The 21,324-nt window shown below is 47.8% G+C and overlaps 1 protein-coding gene across 2 annotated transcripts in view; it reads left to right on the forward strand.

Moving 5' to 3' along the window:
* LARP1 (La ribonucleoprotein 1, translational regulator) overlaps nt 1-21,324 on the forward strand; it is a 915,090-nt gene that overhangs the window by 483,062 nt on the left and 410,704 nt on the right. For both annotated transcript variants that reach the window (XM_078653680.1, XM_078653681.1), the window contains exons 8-10: nt 3,333-3,477; nt 3,886-4,060; nt 4,153-4,322. In XM_078653680.1, the coding sequence (XP_078509806.1) occupies nt 3,333-3,477; nt 3,886-4,060; nt 4,153-4,322 (490 nt within the window). The remainder of the gene's footprint in view (nt 1-3,332; nt 3,478-3,885; nt 4,061-4,152; nt 4,323-21,324) is intronic.

Below are 21,324 nucleotides of genomic sequence, written 5' to 3' on the forward strand. Positions count from 1 at the left end.
AATGCTGTCTGGTTTGCTAAAGACATTTTGGAGACATTGAGAAAGCTGCGATAGGAATGCATTCTGCCCATTGCTTATCGTTGGCTAAGGGGTTTGTAATTCACATTGTCATGCTTTCTATTTGCTGGATTAATTTGGTTTAGGCTGTCCAGCTTGAGTTCGTCTCTCCGGTTGCCCAAACTTTGATTACTATATTGTTCCACAAACTCACTTTCTGTAAACAGGCCTTTACATCTTTGTCTTATCTTGTCACATTTGCGGTGCATTCAAAGACCAGGTTAAATGTCAAGCTCTCGCTTCAGAAGAGGCTTGGTGTTTACTTTTCTTTCTCTAACTTCAAAGTGAAAGAATGTATGCGACAATCCTGCTGAGCATCCATGTAAGAGGAAAGGGTGTAGGATTTTTTTCCTAGTACGTGTCTGAACGGCCCTCTCCTACAGTCCATGTTTGCCTGGATGTCAACGTTTCACAAACTATCTCTGGTGGGATAGCCCAACATTACTCAGTAGCTTTCAGATCAAAGTGTAAATGTTATGTAATTGTGTAACTTATTGTGCATATGTGATATTGTATAGGCTCTCAACACTTCCCCACCCAATGAACAGTGCTCCAGTTAAGAATATTTAGTAAAAATGTTATGATTGTACCACTGTTGGGGTCTTGTGCTTTTCTAAACCTGAAGTGTACTTGCCTCTGTAACCAATTCATGTCATGGCGTATTTATCCAATTTGCAAACCGGCCTTGAGATCCTTAACGTGGCGCTGTATGTGTGAAAATGCACCATCTTTTCACTTTTTTAAGTAAACGTTTAGAGTGACATTTGGCTCTGCACATGCGCGTGGTCTGGTTCCTGGCAGACATAGCCATGGTTGCAACGCACAGACCCTCCACTGCCGCACACAGAGGAAAGAAATTAGAGGCAACATTGCCCTCAAGTTCTCCTCCCATTCTTTCAAATTTGGGGCTTCTAAGACCTAGACCTGTATGCCACGTACCTAAACGCAAAATGCTCAAATTTTGCGGACAGGTATCCACATCCATTGTCCAAAGGCAATGCACTCTGGGTGAACTGGTCAGGGATATTTGCTTACGCTTTTTCACCTCTCCCACTCATTCCATTAGTGGTTCGAGAACTCAAACAAGAGTCCCTGACACTAATCCTAGTTGCTCCAACATGGGCACGTCAACCATGGTTCACAACCCTATTGGAACTCTAGGTGTACCTCATCAAAAACAACGTTTTATACCCATTCTCCTCAAGCAGAGCCATAGAGACATAAGACACCCATACCCCAGTCAACTCGATCTGGCACCTGAATTCCTAGAGTTTGGCTATTTTAATCTACCACCAGACTGTATGAATATCAAGGAAGCTAGACGTCCTCCACAAGAGCCTGCTATGCAGCAAAGTGGAAACGGTTTGTGATTTACTGTAATAACCACATCAACCCGCCTGATGCTGCTGTCCAAAACATTATATGCTACTTGTTAGATCTACAACGTTCTAATTTAGCATACACATCCATACGTTTACATCTAGCTGCTGTAGATGCACACCTCCAAAATAGACAGCATCTATCTCTCTTTAAAATACCTGTCATTAAATTGTTTATGAAGGGGCTCAAAAGAGTTATGTCCCTGAGACGTCCACCTGCTCCAGTGCGGAATCTCAACATTGTTCTCACCAGACTAATGGGTCCACCCTTTGAACCATTGCACAGATGCGAACTGCAATTTTTCACATAAGTTGCTTTCCTAGTTGCTATCACAGCACTCAGAAGAGTGGGTGAACTTCAGGCATTAACTATAGAAGAACCTTTTTTACAAATGCATCAAAACACTTGTTCTTCAGACCAATCCTAAATTCCTTTCGAAAGTCCTTTCTGCTTTTCAGATTAACCTGTTGAGTTGCCTGTGTTCCTCCCTCAACCAAATTCAGTGGCAGAATGTGCAGTACACGCATTAGATGTGAAAAGAGCATTGCTTTATTACATTGAACAGACAAAACCTTTCCGTAATACAAATCAGCTTTTTGTCGCTTATGCTCCGCCACACAAAAGCAATACTATATCAGAGACTGGTATTGCAAGGTGGATAGTCTACTGCATTCAAATATACTATGCAAAGGCTAAACTAACATTAACAGTTCTCCCTAAAGCACACTCTAAACGCAAACTGGGGGCCTCTGTGGCCTTCCTAGGAAATATACCCATAGATATATGCAAAGCTGCAACATGGTCTACACCTCACACATTCACAAAAAAATATTCCGTGGATGTGTTAGCAGCAAGAAGGCCAGGCAGTTTTCCGTATACTATTTCAAATCACTGAAACAGCTACAGTTCAGCCACCGCTTTGGGAGATAACTGCTATTTAGTCTATGCAAAGCATATGATCTACAGCTCATATGCCTTGAACGGAAAATGCTACTTACCCAGTATGCCTCTGTTCTTGTCATATACAGCTGTAGAGTCGTACGTATGCTTTGCAATGGTTGCCATCTAGTGTTTGGTTCGGATGTTTGTACTTTGTTTTTCTTCGAAGAAGACTTTCCAGTCACAAGGTAGGTGACTCCTCCTTTTGGTAATAGTGTGCCTGCGCATTGACTCCATTGTTTGATTGTTTTCCCGCAGAACGTGATAATGGAGTTAGTAAGAGTAGTAAAAGTAGATGTCCATGAATGCATTCTATCTACCTTTTTTAACCCTGTCCTGCACACTCTGCTTCTTTTTCCTGTTCACTAGGTCCATTTGATCTGCCACTGGCTAATTGCCATTGCCAGGGACAGCTCTTTACTGATGTCCTACTTGATATGGTTGCCGTTCTGATATCTCAAATCCCACTGTCACATAAACGTTTCAGTTTTACTGAATATCGTACAATGAGATTTTCTTTTGTCGCCCACCTGCGATATTTGAATTTTCATCTTGATAACGCCGCATAGTTGCTTTGCTTTTAAAGCGACGGACGTTCGAGATACCCTAAGCTTAGATCCTCTGTGTTTTAGTACATTTGAATGATTTGCATTTTGTAGATTTTCTCATAATCTTTTTACTTGCCTCTATTTTGACTTTTTTCCTGTGTTTTTTGTATTGGTGTGCAGCCTGAATTGACCTTTTTTTATCTCCCATTTCCTCTCAAATTTGTACCTAAATGCCATTTTCACCACACATGCTTCAGTTGGCCCGAAATGTTGCATAAAAACCTTGTAGATAATGGTTATTTAGTGACCTGTTTAGACTTGTTATTGGATCGGTTTTTATTAAATTGTAGGATTTTATTTATTGTGAATAGATTCCTTTGTTAATTTCAGTTATGTTTCTTTTACCAGTGAGTACTACTTCAGTGAGGACAATCTTCAACGGGATTTTTTTCTTCGGCGTAAGATGGACACTGAAGGGTTCCTGCCCATGAGCCTGATAGCCAGTTTTCACAGGGTTCAAGCCCTTACCACCGACATGGGGCTCATTCTCAAGGTGATGTCTGATACCACCATCTCTAAGCCTTTTTTGGTGTGGCTTTTGCTTAGGTATGGGTTTCAAGTTGTGGTTGGGGATTGCAATTATGTATGATTTAAGTGGCAAGTTTGTATTAGAGCTGCAGGCTATTTTGCTCCTGTTAGTATCTGGTTATAAACTGCAAGCACCCATCCAGCTAACTTTACTAGTGATTCTCATCATATGTTCAGCCCATATTCATACCACTGTGGCCTGTCAATTCAGACACAGGTCTTGCATGTGATGACCCAAATATTTTTTTAATTGGTTTGGTTGTTGTAAGTGACTTAACTAGAGAGTGGAATTTGGCTAATCGTGCATGAAAATTGCATTATTTTATTGCATATACTACTGTTGCAGGCAAAATCATCTTCTTAATGTCTCTAGGCTTTGAAGGACAGCAAAGTAGTTGAAATCAGAGATTTGAAAATTCGAAGGAAGGATCACCCCGACAAGTGGCCCCTGCCAGGTCCTGGTTTGTCCGATTCTGCCCAGACTGACTTCTCACAACTCATTAATTGCCCAGAGTTTGTGCCCAAGCAAAGTTTCCAGAAAGAAACAGGTGAGTATTTATACACCCCTTGGCTTTTCACATATTTGAGCCAAATTGGCCGTTAGCCGCATATTCATCTACACCTTATTTCGTTACTTTAGAATCTCTACCTGGTTCACCACGTACATCTAGTCCTGTTACCAGGAAGCCTGAGGAGGTTAGCAACTTGAAAACTATGCCAAAAGGTCTTTCTGCAAGTTTGCCAGATCTGGACACTGAAGCATGGACTGAAGTGAAAAAAAGGCCTAGACCATCCCCAGCCAGACCTAAGGTATTGTTTATTATTATGAAAGTTCTCAGTGTTTGCATCATTGCTGGTTTGAGAGAATCATCAAATGCATTTTATAAATGCAGATTCAGACAAGATTATGGCACACAGTCACATTTTCTACATCTGTTCCTTTTTTACAGTGGCAAAGTTTTGGTTTCATTTTGCAGATTATCTTCTGTGACAGTTATAATTCCTAAAATGCCACTGGTTTCTTATTTAACCCTCTGTTGCATCCCCTCTGGACACTAGAATTGACATTTTATAGTGAATGGGATGGTTTCCTGGGTAAATAGTAATTATATTGGTGCATTTGCACATGGCTCTTCCCTGACAGTGGTGATCTCTGATGTTCATTAGCTCCTCAGTGCCCTTTCGGAGGAATGTGGTTGGGAGATGTATGGTAAAGCCTTTATAGGAGTGGTCAATTGAGGGGTTTGAGGTACAGTGACATTACACAAACATGGTGATGTTTATATCGCTGTTATTTTGCTTGAAATGATGCGGAGCGTTGCAAAAAAGGTGCACCCTGATTTACCTGCTTACCTGTTTTTTTGTTTTTTTTTACTGATGAGGAAAAAGCTGTGTTCTAGTATTGGAAGTGTTTCCGAACTCATTTGTGTAGGTATTAAATTTGGGTTTGGTAATCTGGACAGGAAAGGATTCATTGTTTTATATATTTTTGAACGGAGGGGCAGTCAATAATAGGGTAGCTTTTTTGTCGAAGTTTGGGGTCTTTTAGTGGAGTGGGCCAGTCCCTTTGATTCCTGGGTGACCTGTCCATGTTCCTTTAGAAGTGACCCCTCTGGCTACAGAGGCCAATTGTCATTACACCTTACTTGGTAGGATGACAGATGCATTTTGAGGTCTCTGGGGCTCCCACTTTATTAAAGAGGGTACTTAAAGGTATAGCCCATTGGCTTCACCTTCAGTGTTTGTTAGAGAAGCTTGAAACTTCTGCATGAACTCTAGGTATTTAAAAATTGTTGAAGACTTCCTGTGCTTTGTTCAGCCACTTGCTTTACATGTGGTATAAGTGACTGTTTAGTGTCCACAATCACTTATAAGTCACTCACGGAAAGTAAGAAATTTGAAGTTTCTAGTTCCTGAGGACCCAGCGGAGGAAACAAGACCCCAAACTGCACCCCTGCATCCTCAGCGCCCTGATTTTCGGGAGCCAAAGGTGTCCCCCCAGCTATCCAACTTAATTGCCCAGCCATTGGTCGCCTTCGTCCAGCCTCCTGGTTTAAGCCTGGAGTCTTTCCAAAACCGACGACCTCCATTGGAAAGCATTGGGCGCCCCACACCTATTTGGACCCGGCCACCCCTGCAGTGTTAGTAGTGCAGCTTTGGTGCCCCAGTACCCAGATTTGTATTAAACGGAAAACACTTTAAATACTTATTCGAGGTCACTACAGCCCCCAGGGTGTTCACCAAATGTCTAGCAGTAGACTGGCTCATCAAAAATTCAAACTATCGCAGCTGTTATCAGCATTCGCAAACTAGGTTTCACAGTCAATGAACTCAAGTTCCACCTACAACCTCTGCAAATACCTTGCAACAAAGCCATCCTCAATTCTCCAGCAAGGTTAGTTTTTCCCAAATATAGCAAGGATTCAGTCCTTTAAAACGCTTATTCCACAGTTTCAGCCTTAACAGATAACCGTAAGAATAGTGATGTACCTCCTAGGCACCATGTATAGTAATAGTACGCTCTGCCAGACTCAATATGCGCTGTTCCAAAAATGCTTAGAGCATCAGTGGTCTCAATCGAACAGCCAGCTGGTAGATCTTGTGTTGATCAGCCGTCAAGCTAGGAATTCCAATAATCTTCTCAAAGGATGGCCTCGCCTAGACCCAGTTCCGCAGAGGACCATAACCGGTGGACGCATCGCTCACAGGTTGGGGACCACACTCCCAAGAGTTGATTGTTCAGGGCCACTGGATACTCAGTCAAACTCATCTCTATATCAATCGCCTAGAGCTGCTAGCTGTCCATCTAGCACTGAAAGCATCCATTCCACACCTCACGGGCAAACCAATTCACACCAAAACAGTCCGCATGACTACCATGTATTATATGCAAAAACAGGCGCACCAGGTCACCTTAGCTATCTCACGTAGCACAAACCATCTGGAGGTATGCTCTCGGACAACATTCACCTATTAGCGGAGTACAGACATCGATTTATGCGGATCTCCTCAGCAAGTTGGAGCTCAACCCACAAGCCCTCCACCTATTTCTTTCATTAATGTGGTCACCTAGAGATGGACCTATTCCCCACGGCAGAAAATGCCAAATGCCCAAACTTCACTTCAAGGTTCCAACACCCACAGTCCAAGTACAATGCACTGAGGATAAATTGGTCAGGGATATTCGCTTATGCTTTTCCACCTCTCCCGCAGCTTCCAGTTGTCATTCGCAAACTGCAACAGACATCTGACACTCATCTTAGTGGATCCCACATGGGCCAGAAAACCATGGTTCACAACAATACAGGAACTCTGAGTAGTTCCACACCAGGTATTCCCCAACTGGCAGGACCTTCTAACCCAAAACAAGGGAGCAGTATGACATCCAAACTTAATCTTGCAATCTGGCTCCTGAGGTCTTAGATTTTGGATACTTGAATCTACTTCGACAATGTATGGATGTTCTTAGAGGCAAGAAGACCCACTACTAGAGCATGCCATGCGGCAAAGTGGAGACTATTTGCTCACTATTGCCATTTAAAGGATATTCTCCCGTTAACAGCAAAGCATCAAGACATTGTTACCTTCTACATTTACAAACCTCAAGGTTAGCCTCTCTTCCATAAGACAACACCTAGCGGTGATCACCATATATCTCCAAAACAGAGAATAAACTTCTATATTCAGAATTTCCAGTATTAGGGTATCTTTCATAGATTCACATGCCTGAAGCATTCCCCGTCGTCGGGATGGGAGTCCCCGGTACATAAATAAAGTCCTGTCCCATTAGACATATAGAGTAATAGGCCGAAGGCCTTGCATTAGTAACATATCCATGTCCTTTTGTAAAAAGGACCAAACGCTAGAGAAGAGCCTGCCAGCTATCACCACCCTCTGGAACCTTCCTGGAAGGAGCTGCAGTCCCTCAGATTTTCTACCGCACGTCGTGCTAAGGGAGTCTCCTCTGAGCTCTGCTCAGTTTTCCTCATCTCTGGATTTCCAGTGTTTCTACTTGCATATTTCCAGGTTCTTCATGGCAGATACACCTAAGAAAGGCCTTTTCAGGCCCTGTGCTTCCTGTGGTTAAAAAGAGGCTTCATGTGGATGACCAACACAAAGATAGTCTCTACTGCCTTTACCCGGATCATTCTTCAAAGGACTGCAAGGTATGTCGTACCTTTTCTTCAAAGACCCTTAAAGATCGGGAGGGGCGCCTCTTGATTTGGCTGCAGAAGCTTAGACAAAGACCAACTTGAGTCTTCTGAGGAGAGTGAGGGCTCTTCCATATCCTCCAAGTCCTCTCAAAAAAGACCAAGGGTAGCTTCACCAGGCCCTTCGTCACAGCCACCTCAAAAGACGCATAAAGACTTCAGAGGTACATCCGAAGGCTCTACAACCAAAGGTGTCTCCTCAGGAGATTGTTCACACCTTTAAAAAGCCTACTACTCCGTCGACGACTACCTCATCGACGGTGGCCTCAACGACGAGGAAATCTACGTCTACGGCCTTGTCACCTCGTCGACGGCGACTGTTTCTACTTCTGTCGCCTCTTCACTATCTACGTCGACGACTCCATCGTCGACAGCCGGTAGGACTGTCTTGTCGACTATAAAGAAGTCATTGTCGACGTCCAAACAACCATCGACGCTACAATGTCCAAACAACCGTTGATGCTACGATCACAGACGACAGTGTCAACGACTGCTTCGTCGATGAAGACTGTTCCATCGACATCCATTCCATCGTCGATGGAAGCTCCGACGACACTGTCGACAAGATCTCCATCGACGGCAACATTGTCGACGACAGCTGTCGACGGGAACTCCATCGACCATGGTACCCATCGGCGCTTCACCGCCGACGGGCTCGTCGACGGATACCAATCTGAAAAGTATGTACCTAACTCTCAAAATCCCGAAACATACGTTGACGCCGGCCCTGACTTCCCCTAGTAGGGTCCAGCCATTGCCTCAAGCTCACCTCTTAGGCGAAGAGAATTCTGACAAGGGCAGTATGTTTAGAACAGCGACAATCCCATCTGAACTTAACGTGAAGTATCAGGACAGTTCAGATTATGAGGAACAAGATCAGAAGGATCATACTGTTTATCCTGAACAATACCATCTGCCTCCACCTCCCATGGTTTGCCTACCAGCATCTTTGGTTTCTGACTTGCAATTCCTCATTACGGACTATAAGCAGAGATTCCCTACTTCTGCTAAGTCTCCACCTCCTGTTGTATCCACACCGCCAAGACCACAGCTTCCACCTTTAAATCTACAACAGGAGCCTGTCTTTTCACCACCTCCACCATCCTCAGACGATGAGGAGGAGGATCTGCATGAAGAAGGGGAACTTCATGATACCCAGTTTACTCATGATGAGTGGGACGACTGTCATACCCTGTCCTTCTTCTGTGCCTACGCAGGTTGACTCGCCTCCTGAAGACATTGGGGGATTTCACAACATAGTGGAAAGAGCAGTGCAACGTTTCAAAATACCTAAGCCATCACACTAGCAAGATTGCTTCCTATAAGATTTTAAGGAACCTTTTAAGAAATCAGTCCGATCTATACCCATTATAGAATACATATTGGATCAGGGTGTGAAAATAATGCGTAACCCTTCCTCGGTGCCCCCAGTATTGCCTCGTCTGGATAAGAAATACAGAGCTCCAGATACTGCTCCAGCTTGCCTGACGGGGCATCCCAAACCAGACACTGTCATCACTCAGGCGGCTCAAAGAAAATCACAAAAGCCTTCTGCCCCCACTAGCCGCTCCTCCGGACAAGGAAGGTCAAAAGCTTGATAACATTGGGAAACGTTTCTTATCAATGTTGGCTTTAACAGTGCGAGCATCCAATTCCTTGGCACTGTTAGGGCGTTATAACAGAGTTGTGGACAGACATCGCTCCATATCTTGCGGACTTGCCGGATGATTTGAAAGAGGAAGCAAAAAAGATCCTGCTTGAATGAGAATGTTCTGCATCAGAAATAATAGATTGCGCGATGGATATCGCTTCTATGGGATTTCGCCAACTAGCTGGCGCAACTGTATTACGATGCCAGGGTTGGCTGAAGGCAACTTCTTTCCGACCAGAAGTGCAAACAAAAGTATTGGACATGCCCTACGATGGCCAGTTTCTTTTCGGATCACACATTGACGAAGCTCTAAAAGGTATAAAAAAAGATACCTACACGGCCAGAGCTTTGGGTACCCTGCAATTCAAGAATCGCCTTTTCGAGGCTTATGAGGAAGAGGTCAATCCTTTACAAGAGGTGACTACCAAAACCGTTCTTCCTACTCTTCTAGTCAGCAATATCGACCACAATACCAGCAGCGTCAGCAACATCAGTCATCCTATACTAAATCCTCCTTTCGTGGCAAAGGTGGTCAACAGAAGGGCGCTGCTCGGCGACAATGACTTTGCACTCCCGCCAGTCTCCATTTCCTTTCCACCCTCGAGAGTTTGAGGAAGAATTTCCAAATTCCTGCACAATTGGAAACAAATAACGGACCGTTGGGTTCTGCAACTAGTTCAATTCGGTCATTCGCTAGAGTTCATTCAAATTCCTCCCCAAACCCCTCCCGACCTATGCTTCTCAAAAATCTAAGTGATCTACTTCTGGAACTTTCACTTATGCTCCAGAAAGGAGCTATAGAAGGGGTTCCTCCTCGTCAACAGGGGAAGGGATTTTACTCCTGTTTTTTCCTGGTGCCCAAAAAAGAGAAGAAATGGAGACCAATCTTAGACTTGAAGTCTCAACAAATTCTTTAAAAAGAATTTGTTTCGTATGGTTACCATCCAGGAAGTACTGCAACTTCTCAACGCAAACTACATGGTGTCTCTGGATCTTCAGGATGCCTATTTTCATATCTCTATCCACCGGAATCACAAGAAATTTCTGAGATTCGCAGTAGCGGGCAGACATTTCCAATTCCGTGTCCTACCGTTCAGACTCAAATCGGCGCCACACATTTTTACAAAATGCCTCTCTCCGGTAGCCGCAAATCTCAGACACCATCAGGTCTTTCCATATCTGTAAGACTGGCTCGTCAAAGCACCCTCTCTAGAAGGCGCGTCCAGGTCTTCCGACGCCTGTCTACAGCTTTTCGATCGATTGGGGCTCACTCTCAATCAGGACAAGTCCGTCCTCCAGCCTTCCCAGCATATAACTTTCCTAGATGCTACTCTCGACACGACCTAGAAGAAAGCGTTTCCCCCCAAGAGCGACAAGATAAGCTTCTTTCCTTGGCAAATCGCATAAGATCCAAAAAGTCTCTTACAGTGCGCCTTTTCAAATCCCTGCTCGGGATGTCTTCCTCCATTCTATTAGTTCCACACGGTCGCCTTCACATTCGCCCTCTTCAAGAGGCACTGTCAGCTCAATGGGTCCAATGTACAGGATCTTTCGATGTCATACGGGTGACCCCACATATGGTCAAGGCTCTAAAGTGGTGGATTCGTCCTTAGAACCTTTCTCAAGGCTTGCCTTTCTTGCTTCCAGCTTTTCCACATACCATCACAACAGATGCGTCCCTGGAAGGTTGGGGAGCTTTCCTCCAAGAACTCCAGATCAGCGGAAAGTGGTCCCTTTCGGAAAGGAAACTACACATAAATCTCTGCGAGCTGTCTATCCCGCTCTTCTGACATTCCTGCCAAGGATCAGAATTTATCTAGTGCTTGTGCGGACGGACAATACCACAACAATGCACTATCTAAACAAGCAGGGGGGGGGGGCTCGCTCTCTGACACTTTCTCACGAGTCACAAAAAATCTTGCTCCATCACAACATTTCTCTTCGGGCAGATTGTCCCAGGAACAGACGTTCTGGCTGACTCTTTGAGCAGACGTGTCACGAATGGGAATTGAATCAGATTCCCCTGATTCCCAGGGTCCTCAGAAAATTAAAAGAGGAACCTTGCACGCTCATCCTGATAGCTCCAGCTTGGCCACGCCAACATTGGTTCACGGAGCTTCACCTTCTCTCTCTGGAACTGCTGATCCGGTTGAAACAGTTTCCCTCTCTTCTCTCAATGAACCACCAACAACTCCAACATTGGATCCAGCATCTCTCAGATTATCAGCTTGGCTCCTGAGTTCAGAGAATTCCATGGCCTAGACATACCTCTGGACTGTAGAGCAGTTCTAGCTCGGGCTCGAGCAGACAGTACTAACAAAACATATTCCTTAAAATGGAAAAGGTTCTGTATCTGGTGCAAGTCAAAGAAAATACACCCTCTTTCATCCTCTCCAGAGCAAATACTGCCTTACCTTCTCCATCTAGCGATTTCTGGTCTCACCCATGCCTCCAATAAAGTCCATCTGGCAGCAATATCCCGTTTCAGGAGATCCTTTGCAGGCCCTTATCTGTGGTCTAATGGGTTGATTGAACAATTTCTTAAAGGCTTATTTAGGACATTCCCTCCTGTAAAGACTTTACCTCCTATTTGGCAACTCAACACAATTCTGGCTCGGCTTATGAAACACCCCTTTGAGCCGATACACAGAGCTGATCTTAAGTATCTCTCCTGGAAAACAGCGCTCCTTCTAGCCCTTACCTCAGCAAGGCGAGTTGAGTGAACTTCATGCTTTTTCAATTCAAGATCCTTTCCTTCAATTCACACACGACAGGGTTATCTACGCGCAAATCCAAAGTTTGTATCTAAGGTCCCGTCAACCTTCCATCTCAGTGAGCCTATAGTATTACGATCTTTTTTTCCAAATCCTCAAACGGTGGCAGAAAGAACCCTGCATTCTCTGGATCTTAAACGCTGCCTAAAATTTTACATTGACAAGACAAAGACATTCCGCCCATCCAACCAACTCTTTGTGGCTTACAGTCGACCTAGGAAAGGTCTTCCACTCACTAAACAAAGAATCTCTCGGTGGATCTCTGCAGCTATTACTTTTTGTCACCAGCAAGCGGGTCAACCCCTGCATTCTAAAGTAAGAGTCCATTCTACAAGGGCAATTTCTACCTCAATGGCACTTTTTGCAGGTATGCCCATTAGACATTTGACGAGCGGCAACATGAAAGACGCGCATACATTTACCAAGCATTACTCCCTGGATAAGGAACTCATTAAAGATGCTGCAGTGGGACAAGCGGTGCGCCGTCCTTTATTTCATTAGAGGTGAGCCCTTCATCCCACCAGCCTTTCTTCTATACGCTCATTTCTCTATTGTTTCTTACTATTCTATTTCATTGCATTTTGGTACTTTCTATTTTCACGTTATGTTATCAGGTGAATTCATATATACTGTACCATTCGAAATGTGCTTATCATTGCTTACTACTTTGATTCAGGAATGTGAATCTATGAAAGATACCTCAATACTGGATAAGGAATGCGTTACTTACCTGTAACTGCAGTTATCCAGTATTGGTATCTTTCATAGATTCACATGCAACCCACCTCACCTGGAAGGGCTCTCCTGGGTCTCAGTGATACAACTACTTAGCACTGTGCTTACAAAAATCTGAGGGACTAGAGCTCCTTCCAGGAAGGTTCCAGAGGGTGGTGATAGCTGATTGGCTCTACTCCAAAGTTTGGTCCTGTTTACAAATGGACATGGATATGTTACTAAGGTGAGACCCTTTGGCCTATTACTCTATATGTCTAATGAGACATTACTTTATGTACCGGGGACTCCCATCCTGACGACGTGGAATGATTCGGGCATGTGAATCTTTGAAATATACCAATACTGGATAACTGCAGTTACAGGTAAGTAATGCATTCCTTCCCCATTTGCCATGAGCTAAAGTCCAGGAGCTTTGCTCCCACAACCAAATGGCCTGCTCGTCAGTAGCCACCAACCAGTGGTCCCCTTTCCTCCATTGGATAACATTGGGCCTCAGCACTCTGCACCCGGACGCTCTAGTGCCGCTGAGGGTGTAACTGTAACTGTCATCTGAAGGTGGCTGAATGAGAGAGTGCCATCTTTCTTGCATTGGTATGCCCCACTTTTTGGTGAACTGCTGATGTGCTTTGACTGAGTGTGCCCTGGACTTCTGCCAACCAGGTACCCAGGGCCTGTGTTCCTTCCCTTAAGCTGTGTTGAAACAAAACCCAATTGGCACCTCTGGCCACCTATCAGCCCCTAGTAAATGGTACCCTAGGTACTCAGGGCATGGTGACCAGAGAAGACCCCTAAGGGCTGCAGCACTTATTGTGCCACCCTTAGGGGCCCTGTACCCTGACACCCACACACTGCGTTTGCAGGCTGAGTGTCTAAGTACTGAACTAAACAGAGTCGACATGGCACCCATCCCTGTGTGCCATGCCCACAAACCCCACTGCCCTGGCATACACCAGTCACCCCTCTAGCTGGGTTCCCTATGCCAGTGGTGTGGGCACAGGTGCATGAGTCTGGTGCCCCTACAGTACCCAGGGCCATTCCTGGGCACTGTGTGCAGTGCTGCCATTTAAGAGTATATGGTGCTGGGAGGTCGTCATTAAAAACTCCACAGCACCATGATGGCTTCACTGAAGACTGAGGAGTTTGGTATCAAACTGCTCAGCACATTAAACCTCACACTGGCATCAGTGCGGGTTTAATGTAAAATGCACCAGAGGGCATCTTAGGGATGCCCCCTGAAACCTAACCTACAATACACGTCTGGACTGAGTGGCTGCCCAGGCTGCCACACAGCAGACATGTTGCTGGACCCCTGGGTGGAGAGCCCCTCGCTCTCCCGGTCCTGCAACAATGCACATCCTGGGCGAGGTGCTAGGTCTCCTTCCCCAGGATGGGCAGGAGGAAGCTTCAAAGGCATGGTGTGAGCTTCTCAAGACCATTTGCTGTACCCAGCAACTGGTCCCCACCAGTTCTGACCCCCACTCTGGCGGGAGGACTGGCGGGAAACCCTACGTCAGGAAGGGGGTGTGCCCGCCTGTGCCAACCCCACCCGTTAGTTGGGGAGGCGAGGTGAAGCACGACCCCAGGCTCCAGCCGTCTTAAAGGTGGGGAGCACTGCCCAATCACAGCTAAGTTCCTGCCCCCTTCCCACCGGAGAGGAGCAGGCTAGGGGGTGTACCCACCCCAGGACAGTGACTTATTGGTCCCTGCCCTTGCCCTACCTGCAACGCCTCTAAATTCAGTATATAGGGGCTCCCTGAACCTTCCTTCGGCAGATCCTGATAAGAAAAGAAGAGGAAGAAGACCCGCTGTGCAGCTGCTCACAACAGGACGACACCCACTAACTTGGCCTCAGCCCTACCGGCCTGTCGATCCCGGAACCTGCTCCTGCTTAACCCCGGCGACTCCTGCGGACAGCAACCATGGGACACCCGGTGGACTTGCCTGCCTTGACCCTCTTAAAGACTGGGACTCCCATAAGCAGAGGCTCTGCTTCAACAACCAACCCCTGGTGGCAGCCAGGAAGCTCAAGACCTGCCCACTCTGCACCCACCGACCCCGGCCCTTGCCCGAGTGATCCAAGACCACGAGGACATCCCCCCGGTGACTGGGACCCGAGGTCCAGTGCCCAAAACCCTCCTCAATGAACCAGACTAAGCCTGCGTCCTCAACCATTGACCCCTCCAACCGCGATCAGCCGAGGGTAAGATTTCCCAACACCCAAAGACAGCCCTGCACCCCGCACCCTGTGGCTTCCTGTGCCTCCCTTTGGGGTACCTACCTCTTCTCCAACTTACCTCTCGAAGTGGTGGTCGCACCTGAAGAATCACCGTCCCAGAGTCTGCAGCCTTTGTACCCTTTTTACCTTTCCCATTGAATAACATTGCGCGCCAGATGGCTCAAAAGCACCATGCACCCAGCCGCCAGAGTGCCTCTGGCAGTACAACCTTTGCTCTATCCTACTTCCCCATTTGCTTGAGCAAGTGACCAGGAGCCCAGCTCCCACAGCCGCGTGGCCTGCTAGCCAGCAGCCACCAACCGAAGGCCCCCTGCCCCTCATTGGCTAACATTGGGCCTAAATACCTCTGCACCCGGCTGCCCCTGTGCCGCTGAGGGTGAACAAACTGTACCTACCTGACCCTGGGGGACCCCTGAGTCTATGCCCAGAACCTTAACTTCACCAGCCTAGTATTCACCTGGAAAGCGGTAATTCACTTACCTGCCGTTGGATAACATTGACTGGTTTGACTCAAAAAATCTTGTGAGTGTAAAGTTTTGAAAACTTAAAATATTCCTATAAAATCAGCCGAGTAACTAATTCCAAAGTACTCACCTGTGATGAGGAGAGAAGCCAGTACTGTACCTTGTAGCCCAGTATTGAACCACAAAAGTGATCCGAACCGGGTTTACCATTAACCTCTATTTTCTCCATAGGAATCTATTGTCTGCTTTTCTATGAGATTTCTTCTAAGTGTTGCACATACTACTGAATAGTAATTACTCACCTGTCTTAAATAGAGATCCCAGTGCTGGACCTAGGAGCCCAGTACTGGATTACAAAAGTAACAAGAACATACTTTACCTGTAACCTGAATTTTCTTCCATTGGATAACGTTGCCAGATTTTCACTGAAAAGTTTCTAAGTGTGAACTTTTGAAATACCTTTTCATTCCTTAAAAATCATTGCAATAACTAAAACATTTTTACTAAACTTTTTCCAGCTTAGACCCCAGGACTGAATCTAGGATCCAGTCTTGGACTTACAAAAGTAATCTGCAAAGTAGTCAACTGTAATTGTGTAGAAAAACACATTGGGGTAAATGCTAAATTGTGTGTAGAACTGTGTTGCCTATTTTAACCCCTGTACCTATTGTGTTTACAAAGTCATTGCCTTTCTGCAAAGCAATAACCTGAGATTACTCATCACTGAGAAAAGTATATTTTGATACCTGTTGGTTCTAAAAATAAAACCACTATATCTTTTGATATAAAAACTATTGGCCTGGAGTTCAGTCCTTGAGTGTGTGAAACCTTTTGCTGACTGAGTGTGTACAACAAATGCTTTACACTGTCCTCTGGTACTGCCTTACTGCTCGACCAAGCTCCCACTTTTGAGAGTAAGGTCAGCCCTGCCTTTAACCTCTGTTATACCTCTGGGGTTGGTGGCCTCTATACACACTTCACCTTACTTTGGTCCAGTACATATAGAGCCACTTTCTCACAGGCGTCGGTTGACTCCGCGTTCGTTGTTGGCGTCTTTTTTCGCCAGGATGACTAGCAGTAGCTACATAAACGCCACTCTCACGCACTTACGTCATTACTTTTTTTTCCCGTGCCAGCTAGTGCAGATCTGGAGAGCGAGCAGTACCTCCAGTCACTTTTTGATTGACTTTTTCTCGACTTTTGTCAACGTCTTTTTTGAGTGTATCAACTCCTGGTGCACAAGGGATGACCAGCTTCAAGGCTAGCGGTTCCTGTAACCGACTGATGTCAGTGACGGATCCGCACCGTGTGTGCCTGTTCTGCGTGGGGCATGACCACGACCCCAAGTCGTGCCCCGACTGCCGGACCATGAATCTGAAGTCTTGGCGGTAGCAGTACCGAAAGCTTCTCGAGGTCCAGCAGCCGGCTCCGTGCCGTTCAAGATCCCAGCCGTGTAGGAGGTTGAGGGACTGGTCGCGGAGCCACCATCCTTTCTCTTCCAAATATTTGCATTCCGGGTTGGATAAGTAGAAGCACAAGAAGTAGTCTAAGAAGCATCGTTGCTTTTTGACTTATCCCTGGCCGACCGAGTGCGGGTGGTGCCCCTCCCGCGGTTCCACGTGCGGAGCCTGAACGGTCAACTCCACCATCCCCTTTCCGGGGTCCGGTACGACCCCATGTCCGCTTAGTCAATTTTACAAGGCGATGCACGCCATCTTTGGGCAGCCAGACTCAGCTGGCGCGCCTTCGGGCCTTGAGAACTCTGCTGAGGGCCCTGCGCCTTCAACGCTGGTGACTTTGGCACTGCAGGGTCCCCTTGGATCCAGGCCTGCATCCGGATCAGTGCCGGTTGACCATGTAACACCTCCACTGGTGCCGACTCCACAGGCACCACTTCCGCAGCCGGTGTCGGCTGTGTCTCCAGCAGACGTCGACCTTGGCCTCCACCTTGAGGTAGATACGGAGCTGGACCGGTGTCTACCGGTGCCGGATCAGGCACCGACAGGTACTTTTGTGCACCTATTCTACCCTGGCTCTTTGAGGCCAGATTGGGAGCCAGAGGAAGGTGATGAGGACTGGGAGGGATCTGGAGACCCTTTGACTGACCAGTTGCGTTATGAACCGGACTGGAGAGGAACTGGGGGGAAGCCGGTGGTCCGGATACCTCACCAGTCCTTGGTATGTCTCCTCATACTGTGTCTTTGTTGCGTAGGGCGGCCGAAGCACTCCACTTTGAGCTACCTATGTTAGCAGTTAGGACTTACCTCCTGACAGAGGTGCTTCAGCCAGCGGCGAGCTCTTCGGAGCCCCGGCTGCCGTTTAATGAAGCCCTGACAGACATCCTTTTGGGCACCTGGTCCAGGCCCAACAGAGGGGTTCCTGAGGATAGGATGATTGCCGGACGCCAAAGCCCGGCCCCAAGTGACCCCACTTTCCTCTCCCAACACCCCACCCCTGAGAGCTTGGTGGTCCAAGCCTCCACCTCCAAGGGTGCTTGGGACTGAGGTCGGTAAACACTGCATGTCTGTTGGGCCGTTACACCCACTCATTGTGGGATAGTGCTACCTCAGTGCCCGGAAGAGGCCCGGGCTGTACTCTCCAGAGCACTTTAAGGACTCTGGCTACTCCTTCCCCTTCGAGACTATCCCTTTATCCATGCCACCTCAGTACCATTGCATATCGGAGGATCATCTGGCCCTTCTCCAACAGGAAGTTTAGATACTCTTGGCCAAGGGGGTGCCATAGAGCAAGTTCATGTCCCAGAAGTAGGTCTTGGTTGCTATTCCCACTACTTTCTGGTGCCCAAGAAGGACAAAGGCCTGCTTCCTATCTTGGATCTCAAGGACGTCCACCGCTTCCTCTGGATGTTGATGCTGGCTCCTGGCTGCCCTCGACCCTGGAGACTGGATGGTAGCGTTGGACTTGCAGGACGCATACTTTCACATCCCCGTCCTGCCTGCCCACCGGCGTCACCTACAGTTTACGGTAGGCCACGAGCACTTTGAGTTTACTGTGAGCCCCTTTTCCTCACCAGTGCCCCTCGGGTGTTCACAAAAGTGATGGCGGTGGTCGCAGCACATCTGCGCAGATCAGGTGTTCCAGTTCTCCCCTATCTCGTCGACTGGCTGTTGAAGGCGGGCTCGCCCCAGGCTGTTGTCTCCCACCTCCAGACTACGGCCGACCTCCAGCATTCTCTGGGGTTCTCCATCAACGTGCCAAAGTCACATCTGACTCTCTCTCAGAAGCTCCTCTTCATCAGAGTGGTTCTGGGCACGACAGTTTCCGGTCTATCCTCCCGAACAGTGAGTCCGGGATATTCGTGCTAATATTCCGATCTTTCAGCCCCTCTCCAGGTTTTAGGTCAGGATGACCCTGAGGCTGCTGGGCCTTATGGCACCCTGCATCCTGCTGGTAGATCATGCCAGGTGGCATATGTGGGTTCTGTAGTGGGATCTGAAGTTCCAGTGAGTGCAGCATATGGGGAATCTGTCCGATTGCTTCTAGATATTGGAGGGCACTGCATGTAGTTTGTAGTGGTCGCTAACTAACCAGGATTGGTTCAATGGCAGATCCCTCTGTGTTCCAGAACAGTGGTGACATTCATCCCTTCTGGAATGGGGCAGCTGCATGGTAGAGGCGGAGATCAGAGGCCTTTGGTCTCCGGTGGAGTCCGGGCTCCACTTCAACTTTCTAGAACTTCGGGCGATTTGTCTTGCACTCAAGACATTCCTTCCCTCTGTCCGGGGAAGAGTAGTGCAGGTGTTCATGGACATCAACACCACCACCATGTGGTACTGCAACAAACAGGGCGGATTGGTGTCGTGGACCCTATGTCAAGAGGCCCTCCGCCTCTGGACATGGCTGGAACATCAGGAAATATCCCTGATGGTCTCCTGACAGGTTCCTTGAACGCTAGGGCGGACGAACTGAACCGCAGGTGCATGATTGATCACGGATGGAGTCTTCACTCAGAGGTGGTGCAAGGTCTCTTTCAGCAGTGGGGGGAGCCTTGCTTAGATCTATTCGCCACTTAAGAGAACGCACAATGTCAGCAATTCTGCTCGTTGGAATTTCAAAGGCTGCACTCGCTAGGCTACGCTTTTCGTCGCAAGTGGAGTTGCGGTCTTCTATACGCCTTTCCACCTATACTACTTCTGCCCAGAGTGCTGAAGATCAAGTGCGACCATGCCAAAGTCATTCTTGTGGCTCCGGATTGGGCACGAAGAGTCTGTTATCCCGAGCTACTACACATGGCCATCGATCCTCCCATCAGACTGCCTCTTGGGGAGGATCTTCTGTCGCAGCAGCCAGGGACAGTCCTTCGCCCGAAGTCTGCGATGCCGCCACAGACACGCCCACTCTGTTGGCCACGCCCCTTTCAACACCTCGCCTCACGACCATAAAATATGTGTCTTGGTAGGAAGCGCAGCGGACGAGCGCAGCGGGCGCGACGATTGCGCGCCGAAGGCGCGCCTAAGGCTAGCCCGTCTGCGCCCGTCCGCGACCGGCCGGGACTAGGGGCTTTACACTCTGCCCCACTTATCACCTATAGCCCGGACCTACTCCGCAGCTACCAGGGCCCCTGGCCCATCACGACCAGTACCAGTTCTCGCATCTCTGCTCTCGGCATAGCCTCCCTCCTTCCCCTCCATCACCCTCCTCCTATTCTGGATACCCCGCCTACGACCTGTAGGCCTGCTCCTCCGCCAAACCCTAAAACCATCACAGCTTTCTACCTCAACACCCGTTCTGCTGTTGCCCACTCGCACGAACTCTCGGTCTTGCTGGACTTACAGGCCCCAGATCTCCTTTTCTTAACCGAGACCTGGTTCTGCGATGACTCCCTCCCTGCACTCCTATCCACCCTTCCAACCTCCTACTATGCCCTTAGGGCTGACCGCCCTTCGGGCAGAGCCGGGGGCGGCGTGGCAGTCATTGCACGTACCGATCTCCCTTTTCAAATTCTTCCTCTACCTAACATTGCTACCACCGAATTCCTGGTGATTCGCACAGTATCCACTTCCCCTCCTCTTACCTGTTTCCTCACTTATCGTCCTCCTCAGTCCCCCCTACAGTTTCTCCCAGATTTTTTGGAGGTCTTGGCTACCATTGCAATTAACAATTCCTCCATCCTGCTCCTCGGCGACTTTAATTTCTGGCCTTCCGATCCTGCCGAATGTCTGTCATCTAAGGATTTTTCTGAAACCCTCCACTCCCTTAACTTTACACCCCATGTTCACTCCCCCACCCACATCAAGGGTCACCAGCTTGACCAGATCTGGTCCTTGAACTGTCCTGTGGAATCCTTATCTATCTCCCCTTGCACCTGGTCCGACCACCATTTGATTTCATTTCTCCTTCCTATCCTTCCCCCAGCTATGCCCCCCCGACCCAAAAACACCTGGGTCCGATCATGGGGCCGGGTCAATCTTGAGAATTTCTCCTCTCTCCTCGCTGGTTCTCTCCCGCCTCTTCAGGGCCTCACTACCATCTCCCAGGCTGACGCTATAGACCAGTGGCTCTCCCGCAGCTGCGACTCCGTTGCCCCGCTCAAGCGCATTACCTCTAAACGTCACAAAGACGCCAACCGGTGGTTTAACCAAGAGCTTAAAGCCACCAAACTAACAGTTCGCCGCGCAGAGCGGGCCTGGAGGAGAAATTACTGCCCCTCTTTGAAACTGGAATATATCAATATCCTTAACCAGTACAAAAAAAGCATCCTGGAGGCCAAAACAGCTTAT

The sequence above is a fragment of the Lissotriton helveticus genome, chromosome 7 (genome assembly GCF_964261635.1).
Source record: "Lissotriton helveticus chromosome 7, aLisHel1.1, whole genome shotgun sequence".
Classification (NCBI taxonomy): Eukaryota; Metazoa; Chordata; class Amphibia; order Caudata; family Salamandridae; genus Lissotriton; species Lissotriton helveticus.